This window comes from Nelumbo lutea, chromosome 5 (genome assembly GCF_056320005.1).
Source record: "Nelumbo lutea isolate HS-2025 chromosome 5, American lotus-T2T, whole genome shotgun sequence".
Lineage (NCBI taxonomy): Eukaryota > Viridiplantae > Streptophyta > Magnoliopsida > Proteales > Nelumbonaceae > Nelumbo > Nelumbo lutea.
The window spans coordinates 18443625-18453590 of record NC_142688.1 but is presented as its reverse complement, the minus strand read 5'-3'; the positions used below and the strand labels follow the sequence as shown (position 1 = coordinate 18453590).

Here is a 9966-nt window from a genome sequence, read left to right as displayed (position 1 = left end):
CTTTTTGCAGGGATTTTGGTACAGGCGGCTGACTCTTCCTTAATAATTTTGGTGTTGGGCGGTGGCCGTCATCACTACTTTGGCTTTCACTGTGGATGGCTGTTTCCCAATTATATTTCACCGGCGTTCGCGGTTTCTAGTGGTTGCAATTCCAACGATTACAGTTCCGGGTGGTTACAGTTCCTTGTGATTCACAGTTCCGGCGATTACAATTCTGGCAGTTACGGTTTCAGATAGTTCCAATTTCTTGATGCCAATAGTAATTCCTTGGTGGCCATTGCTTTTCACCTCTCATGCCTTTTCGGATTCTCTATCTTTACCTTTGCGAGGTACTTGTTTCTTCTATTCGTGATTCTGCCTCACTTGCAATTCTTCTTTTTTTTCTCTTTTATCCATTGAATCTATTTCGTTTTTTTGCAAGGAATCGTATTTACAATTTCTTTTTTAGTACTATTTTCATTTCTCTGTATCCATACAAGTTTTATTGAATGAAATATAACATTGACGCGTTTTTCCTAAACGAGCGATCATTGCATATATACAGCCACGGTGTGCTGTGTGCAGCATATTCACATCCGGAGTCAACCTTTTCTCATTTTATTCCCCCTTTACTTTTGCTCTCAGGAGAGTGATTGTGTCGGTTGGTCCCAACCAACTTTTAAAAAAGGGGACACGCTCCTATTTTATTAGCGATAAATAATTATGGCAAAGGCCAAAAACAGTTAAGACCTTCGTCTTTTCATTGCTAGCGTCATCAAATACGTAAGGTTATGATTGTTCTTTTTATTCGACTATGACTCTAATCAGTCGATGGTAACCAGTTAAGTATTATTATTTATCAAAATTTATGGATGGATTTTGATTGGTTCTTGTTTCATGATTGTAAATTCAAACAAAGTCAATACAAAGGATATACAAAGGATTGTATGGTGACAGTTCATCTTGTATTATATGAAATGAACAATATTTCCACATTTTAGCATTTTCCTTTTAATAATATATAAAAGAGAATATCTTGAGTAGAATCAAACAGTTAGGGCCGTTTATAAAAAAAAAAAAGAAAAAAAAAGACGAAAAAAAAACAGGGCTGTTGATGGGTCCTTTTTGCCCAAACTGAACCTAATAAATTATGTCGGTTCTTGTTCCATGATTTTGTTCATCAGAACAGTTTCATGGACCTGGCAAAAAGTTGACCCAGCCCGTGAACCCGATTCAACGCAACCCAAAAAACAGGTTAGGGTCTCATATTTAGTTACCTGAATGTGAGAATGACCTGTTGGGTCATGGATCAATCTGCTGACTCGATTGTCAAGTTTAATTGAGACTATTTATGCATTGTTAGAAGTTTATGCTCTTTAATTTTTTCTATTTAATCTTTATTCTTTAAATTGTTAAATGTTCAAGTTATTTTATTTTATATTTGGAATTTTAAGGTTAATTCCTTTAATTTTGGCATTTTTCATATATATATATATATATATTTTTTTTTAAATTGTAGTTTTTTTTTTTTTTTTGGGGGGGGGGGGGTGACCTAAATTGACCCATGGGTAAACCCTAACCCGAACATTTAAGGTTAGGGTCTAGCATTTGATAACCCAACCCAAAATTCAACCCGACCCAAAATCAACCCAAAGTGTCTTGACCCAACCCAATTGCCAGGTCTCCGCTTCTTGTTTATCCTCAACCGAAATTTTCAAATAATTGCATCCACTGGGACTATTAATTGAGACAGTTTTGATTTGAATCTATTATTTTATTACATTTAATAATCAAATCAATACTAATTCTACTTAAACCTAACCCATTAACAGCTTTATAAACAAGTTGAGATCTGCCAACATAATACGTTCCAACCCTCTACCAATTTGATCTAACGCTGTACATTTCATTCCATCATAAAAGTGGGATCCGCTATATATGAGATGTGCGGGGTAAGGAAATAACATTCTGTGAGAGGAGAGGAACCAAATTCCAGATTCTGCATGTGAAATACCTTGAGTTAAAAACTTAAAATACCCGTTATACTTGAAACAAAACAAAACACCATTGTCTGTGCTTGAATCCTATTTAGTGAAAAAACGTGTTTTTCATCTGTATCAGCACTGACACGGATTTTTATGCATTAGATATTTGAGGGGGAATTTTTTTGTGATATTCCCCACATCAGACTAGCATTAATTACCGTTCCAGAACGGCATGTGTACCTTTGGACCGTTACAAAACCCAGACAGTGATTTGGTTTGGGCACAACTCCCCAGTTGTTAATATCTTATGGATTTTGGACAATTGGACTCTTGGGTTTTGGCTTACAGCTTGTCATCCCACAAATTTTGTAATAGTGGGAAATGGGCCCCTTTAGTTGTTAGAATTGGTCTTTTGTCTTCTTGTAAATGGCCCACTGGGCCTCAATCCGTGACTTCTTCTGATCTTCTTAGCTTAATATTATTTATCTTTAATGTTCAGTTTGAAAACAGTACAAATGCAAATATATACAGTATAAATACATAGAAAATAATATAAAATATATAAGGTTTTACATTTTATATATTTGCATTTATACTCCTTTTAAATTAAGTTTAATTAAAAAAGCTAAGCAAAATAAGGGAGATTAAATCAGCCCCTCACAAGATTGCTCCCATAATGTTCTACAGCGCATCTCCGTGATATATTGAAAATACCTTCTAATGATAATCTCAAAAATGATAATGTCATCATCGGGAGATATTCTCAATATACGACAAGATGTTGTGGGGGATAATCTCGTGGGGGCTGATTTAAACTCAGAACAAGGTTTTGATATCTTTTATTTTATGAAATTTTATATATGAAATTGTTAGTCCCTCTATCTAGGGCCTATTAATCACAATATTTTGATTCTTCACAAGTGGTGGGACCAACGAAAACATAGAAAAACAAAGAGTTGGATGAATTTGTTTTTATGGAGAAATAATAATTATATTCTACCAAAATTGAGTTACATCTGTCCAGGTTCATTTGCAACAAAATATCTTCTCTTCAGAACAAAAGTGATGAGAATAATAAATAGTCATGCTACTACATTGGAATGACAATCTTGTCCTTGAAAATTTAGAAAATTATGTTATACTAACCTAATTACTTTTTATATAAAGCAATTAGATAGACATATAGTTGCAGGGCTGTCAATTGACCCTAACAATTCGATATCCAATCCCACATTTGATCTAATTATCTCATGTTAAAACCTGCATTTATTTAGTAATTGGATGAAAAAAGTGAATAAAAAGAAAATGAGTGCAATTGTGTGTATAAGATAATAAATAAATAATTTTCATTTTTCTTTATTTAAATAACAATTAATGAGAGTCAAATCGAAATTCAAGTCGAGTCTGATATTTAGATTTGATGTAGCTGAATCCAACCATACATATATCAAGAGATTCAATTACTGCACTAATAAATAATATAGTATTTAACTAGGATGCATTCACTAATATTAGTCTCATGTTAAATCCAAATCTAAACTGAATACATTAAAGTGTGCTTATTTTTTCATTGGTTCATCTATTATAAAACTTATTTTCATATTTAACAATATCTACTTACCATCATCAAGTTCAGCCAATCACGATATTTGCTACACAGTGTAGTTTGTAGATTTTGTCATTAATTTTTTAATTACCTTACTTCACACTTTTTAATTGTTTTTAAATTTTTAAATTTTATTTTACAAAACCTTGGCTTATGATACACATTTTCTTTTGATTTCTTTTGAAGGGTTACACAACAGGGGTCTCCCCAATTAGGGGTGCAAATGGGTCAGACCATAATCGGATAATCTAATCACCCCCTCCAATATGATGTGTGTGTGTTGTTTATTTATTTATAAATATGTTATTTATATTATATTTTTTGAATTTTTATATTATTTATTTTATTTATAAAAATATATGTAGATATATGACAAAATAGTTGGAAAATGTTTGTATTTTTTGTATTTTTCTTTATTAAACATTACATTTTCTTTTCCATTTAATAATTTATTTATTTTATTTAAAAAAAACAGATCGAATCAAATTCAGGTATCCAACATTCTGATGAGATTCGAATTCCAATATGCAATCAAATCGGATTCGAATCCGATCTGATCCGTTTAAATCCCTACGGTAATCCATCCCCAAACCCATATTCCAAATTCTCCATGGTGTTACTGTTACATCTATTGACAAATTTGTTATGGGGAGGAGGAATCAATCATTTACCTAATATAATCAAAACGGAATTCTGGGGATGAACAAATTCGTCTTTTCTTAATGAGGACGCAATTAATTGAATTTTGCAACTTTTCTTTTTGCATTTATTTTTATTTTAGGGGTCCCTATCAACATTTTTTTTTTTATTTTTTGTTGCGTAGGCTACATGTTTTGTTTTGAAGTTCCAATTTTAGAATCTGCGAAGAGTCGTGCCCTAGAATCCGAACCCTCCATCTGGAGTCAAATGCCTAAACCTCCGTCCATCCGTCACCCATCCTGGTGGCATTCCTGCAAATTACTTGAAAGAAGAATCTTCTTGATGGATTTCAATTATTCAAATAATATAATTCGTCACCCACCGGCAATCGCACTCCACACGTAAGTGCGTAACCTTCTCTATATAAAGGAGGCGAGGGGATTCTCAGGCGGTGGTATACATCCACGATTTCTTGGTTTAGATTTTTTTGGGTTTTCGGTCGCGTCGTACCTTATTTTCGAAAGGAGGGAAAGAAATGGCGGAAGAGGGACAAGTGATCAGTTGCCACACTGTTGAGGCCTGGAACGAACAGCTGCAGAAGGGGAACGAGTCCAAGAATTTGGTACCTCTTACAAATCCTTCATTCCATCCTTTTATGTTTATTTAATTATTTTGCATGATTTAGATGGGAATTTTATTCTTAGCATTTTAAGGCATGTAGATTCTGGGTTGCATTTACTAAATGATTTCTCCGGTTTAGTTTTGTTTGGTTTCCATTTTTATATCGTGATTTGTTAGTTCTTTTTGGGCTCCAAAGGTTAAGCTGGATTTCGTTGATCATTGATGGGTTTGGTTTGGTGTGCTTTATCTGACTTAATCTGTTCTGATTTGGGGTGCTCAAGGAGTTGTTACAGTGCTATTAATATGGGCTTCAGATGATGGATTTAATTTTTTGTTTGACGGATTTATCTCTGTTTCTCTGTCCGATTGTTATTATCTTGGGGCTTAACGAGTTATTCTCAGAGTTTTTTATACATGGCTTCTTCCACTTGGTCGGATTTTTTTATCCCTAATTTGTTTTCTACGGTTTGGGTTTTAATGTTCTAGTTTATGTGATTTCTGCTGATTGTTTTATTCTATTTTATTTATAGAAAAACCTGCGAGATGAAAGGGGTATAGCCAAGCTTGTTTCGGTTTTCATAAAAGGATTAGTTGCCGATTGTATGATCTTTTTTGTTTTCCTTCCAAAGTATGATATTTGACTGACTTCTCTACTTTACAAAGTGTGTTGGTCCAATGAAAGGGGTAATTTATATTTTCATATGGGAAAATACTTAAAACCCTAACTTATATTCCTTACTTTTTCAAAGAAAAATTCAAAATGGCAAGTGAGTGACATACATATATAAGAGAAGAGATGGCTAAAAGACTAAAAGAGGGATAAAGTACCTAAATAAGTCTCTTAGTCTTATTTGAAATATGCAATTTTTTTGCCATGCTTTTTAGGTATCAAATGTGCAATTGTATTTGTTTCAACAATTCGTGAAATTTCATTAACAAATTTCATTTTTTAATAAATTTCTCTGATTTTTTTAGAGATCAGATATCTTAGTGGAATTTCCCCGAAATTGTCCTAATTCCGCCGGGCAAAATGTCCATTGGCGTCAGAATCGTGAATAGGAGTAATCATTTCTAACCCTGGTTGGCCTGGGCCCATTCCGGCCTATATGTGTGTGTTATATTTTATAATATTATATTATATAGAAAAATATTATAATATGGCGCATACAATATATTTTATATATAAAGACATAGGACCAAAGCCCAGCCCGGCCCATGATCGTCCCTGATTGTGAACCATGCTTGCAACCTGACCACATGTTCAGATTTATTTTGTTTTTCTCTTGGCTTCGGTATTTTACCCACAGTGTAGTATGCCATGCCTACCTCTCATATCATGTGCCATGGGTGTGGGCTACTGGGCTGTTGACTGAATATCTATAAATTATGTTATTTGGTGACTGTATATCATGGAGGGATCAGAAAACAGAAAGTTAATTGCTTGATCATCTGTTCCTAGAAGTTTCATATTTGAACCTAAACTACCCAGATACAACAAGGACATTGTTGGACAAAGTGTAGGACATGAAATTTAGAATGAAAATTGAAGTGTTCAAAACTACATGGCAGAACTTTACAGGTATTTGGGTATCAAATGTTTAAACTTTCTCTAGTTGTAAATCTGGTGTAGGTGTCTGACTCTTGATCCAGATATGTAGCTCAACTCCCTGTCTGGTCTTGGCCACACAGGTGGTTGTAAAGGTTTTTGGAGCTTCCATATCATAAGCAGTAGTTTGCTTTTGGTGGTTGTGTTATTGTGGGACTCATCTATTGATTATCAATTTCATAGGTATGGTCTAATTCCAAATACTCCTGGACCACCATCTCAGAAGAATTACAAGGTTTAGGCTTTAATTTTGGAGTTAGCAATCCATTAATAACCCAATCCTTCAGCATTTATTCTGGGAGACCTGGATGGTGTGGTTGATTTAGATGCATTTTGGTTGGGTTGCTTTAAAATTTGAATGCAAGTGAATGATGTTCACTTTAGATGGTTAAGTTTCACCTAACATAAATATGGTAACGATACCTAATTACCTATCTGTTTCAAATTTTGCTTCCTGAGGAACATTAGAAGGAAAGGAATTATTTGTCTTTATCTGATATGGTTGTTGTCAAGGTTGTTTGTTTTAAGGATCTATGGCTGTGTAGAAATTCAAAGTTATTGTCCAATAATTATTACTTATTTATTGCATCCCTTTCCGTACCTCATGGTTTTGCTTGATTATTTATCGTATCCGCCATGGATGATTGCATATTTGGACTTTGGATGCTGCCATAATGCGGCTTTACATTTTTTTTCCTTTTTCCTTGGAAGTTGGAACCATATTGCCTTATTTATTACTGACCCAAGAAGTTTCTTACCAACTAAGCACCCATAGACCTGCTTCATGTGACTTTATCTTTGCAGAATTTCTCTTTTGGAAAAAAAAAAATTACATTCTTAAAATAAGTTGCAAGTTTTGGTGATTTTGTCATGCTATGTTTGCATTTATATCTATCTGATGTAGCCATAGATTCATAGCAACAACCAACGTGATTCATTTTCTTATAGGTATTATATGTTTTATTTAACCCTGGCAAAATGGAAGGAGCATGCCATCATGTTTTACTGTGCTGTTCTTCAAGTATATGTTAAGAATTCAATGATTCTAGGAATTAGGGAATAGAGAGGCTGATAGATCAGATTTAAGGGCTTCCTTCAGGTTATATGGTATTGTTTTCTGGCTGATGATGGTTGAAAAAATGAATTGATTGCTTGCATTTTGATTTTCAAGAATAGAAGATAACCCAAGTTTGGCTCGCTTCTGTATGACCGGTTTGTCTAAATTTAACTCTAAATTATCGATCCTTGTCAGATTTTGGATCACAGAAGATTTAAAACTGAGAGAAGTTACCATGTTTGGATTTACTCTTTCTGATTTGCTTAGTGTGAGTTGAGAGAAAATTAGTTTCTGCGAGGAAACAAGAATCCGTGCTTTATAGCCCCATTGGGTTTGGTGTGCTTTTTAGTTTTTATCTGCCTTTCGAGTTACTGCCTGATTGCTTTTAGCTAAATTTCACTTTGTAGTGTGCACTGTTGCAATTTTTTTCCCAGGGAAGCAGGAATTCGAACGCTCCAAGCTTTCCACCACCTACACTGATAATGTATTTAATAATTTGACTTCAGCTGCCAATCAAAAAGAGATAAAGATATTTCTTATAGAACCATGAATTCGCCACTTTTGGACTAAACTTGACTAAAGTCTTCCAACTTCCACCGCCTAAACTGATATTATATTTAATTTGACTTCTCAACTTGACTATGAAGGTTTCGTCATAGGATGATTCTTAGATGAGGTCTTCTCACGGTCCCATCAATCAACTAAGTAGCTTGACATGGATGTTCAAATTCCTTGCTTGGTGACTCTTTGCAGGTCGTGGTTGATTTTACTGCTTCATGGTGTGGGCCATGCCGCTTCATGGCTCCAATCCTGGCAGAACTGGCAAAGAAGCTGCCCAATGTCATTTTCCTGAAGGTGGACGTTGATGAATTGAAGGTGAACAAATACATTCTTTTTGTCTCGTATCTGAATGAATACAATGTCTTCGACAATCAACCCTTCCTCTCAATGCAATACCTTGAAACACGTTGAGTATCTTACTTGTGATTGTTTATGGAAATTCACCATCTGCAGACTGTTGCGACTGATTGGGCTGTGGAGGCAATGCCAACCTTTATGTTCCTGAAAGAAGGGAAAATAGTTGACAAGATTGTGGGTGCAAGGAAAGAAGAGCTGCAGCAGAAGATTACAGCTCACATGGTTGCATAAATATATTTTCTAGTCCTGTGGAAAAATAGACCTTCGTATAAACTCTATCTTGACATCAGTTACTTGTTAATCCCGTAAACTGTGCTTTTATTTCTATTAATAATACCCGATGACATTTGCATAGTTTATTGTTGAATTCCAGTTTCCAGCGCTAGTATTACAACCCTGATGAAATAGAGATACATAGCGGTGAATGTCATTTTATATTAGATTCCGGAACCTGGAATGGGTTCCCCAGGTGGTTAATGGTCTGGTGCTCTAGTAGTTTTGAGTGATATACATTAGGTTTCTTTCTTAATCCATTTACGCCGTGGCTATTTGAAATGGAATTGGGCTGCATTTGGGAGTGAGTGTGGGAGGTGAGAGCTTCTCTAACAAGTAACAGCCGGGCGGGCAAAACTTTGGGTCCATAGCATCTAATGATAAAACCCAATTTTTTAAATAATATAATAGACAAAAAGTATTACAAAAGACCCAAGCTAGGCTGGACTTTGTTAGGCACTGAGCTCTTATTGAACGGAAAATAGGGTATGGGTAAAAGGGGTCTGATTTAATTTGTTGGTTTGGTTTGTTTGGACTTTGAAGGCTTTTCATTGTTGAGCAATGTATATGAATATGATCACCCCAAATAACTAGGGAGGGCAATTTTTATTTTTTACCCTATCCGCTTGTATTCTTTGATGGGTTGGAATTTTTGTTTGGAGGATGGGTTTTGGTATTTTATAACTCAAATGGGTATTTGAAGGGTATGGTGATCATTTCCGATCCATGTATTGTTGAAGGATAGGGTCAAAGAGGGTTTGGCATCTTCATGTGTAGGAAGGGTTTGGATTTTTAAAAGGGATACCTGCTACAGATACTGGGAGGTTTAGGGAAATAGGTAGGATTTATAATTTATAAATCCTCTCTGAATCCATCTCATTGCCATTCTTACAAATAGCTGGCCCTAATAGAAGATCAGCTTCAGTGCTCACAAGATTGTGTTCACACCGTTTGCATGGCCTTTTATAGCCGTGCGTTAGGAAAAATTTCATATTTGTATGCTTTTTTCTATGGAGAGAGATTCCCAATCCAACAATTTAAGCACGGTATCGTGAGCATTGAATTTGATTTCCCAGGATAGTGTTTCAACTTTAAGGCCCCGCTTGGCATCATTCCCCGGGAGTGATTTTATTGATTCTTTTGATTCTTGGGATGAGAATCATGTTTGGTTCAACAACATAATCGATTCTCATTCGAAATGGAATGAAAATTTCCCTCCAGAATCGCAATTCCGCGGAGTTAGAAAAAAAAAGACACTTCTGAATCGCGATTCTCATTCTAA

At 35.0% G+C, this 9966-nt stretch overlaps 1 protein-coding gene across 1 annotated transcript; it reads left to right on the top strand.

Moving 5' to 3' along the window:
* The first annotated feature begins 4662 nt into the window (after positions 1-4662).
* On the top strand, positions 4663-8778 carry LOC148850721 (thioredoxin H-type). The gene is made up of 3 exons (XM_088943999.1): positions 4663-4831; positions 8247-8369; positions 8508-8778. Exons 1-3 carry the CDS (start codon positions 4745-4747, stop codon positions 8640-8642), a joined length of 345 nt encoding a protein of 114 aa, XP_088800125.1. The 5' UTR covers positions 4663-4744; the 3' UTR covers positions 8643-8778.
* Positions 8779-9966: the final 1188 nt, after the last annotated feature.

Coding starts and splice junctions, on each gene's coding strand:
- LOC148850721 (XM_088943999.1), top strand. CDS start 4,745: ATGGCGGAAGAGGGACAAGTGATCAGTTGCCACACTGTTGAGGCCTGG. Junction 4,832..8,246: donor GGAACGAGTCCAAGAATTTG/GTACCTCTTACA, acceptor GACTCTTTGCAG/GTCGTGGTTGATTTTACTGC. Junction 8,370..8,507: donor TGGACGTTGATGAATTGAAG/GTGAACAAATAC, acceptor CACCATCTGCAG/ACTGTTGCGACTGATTGGGC.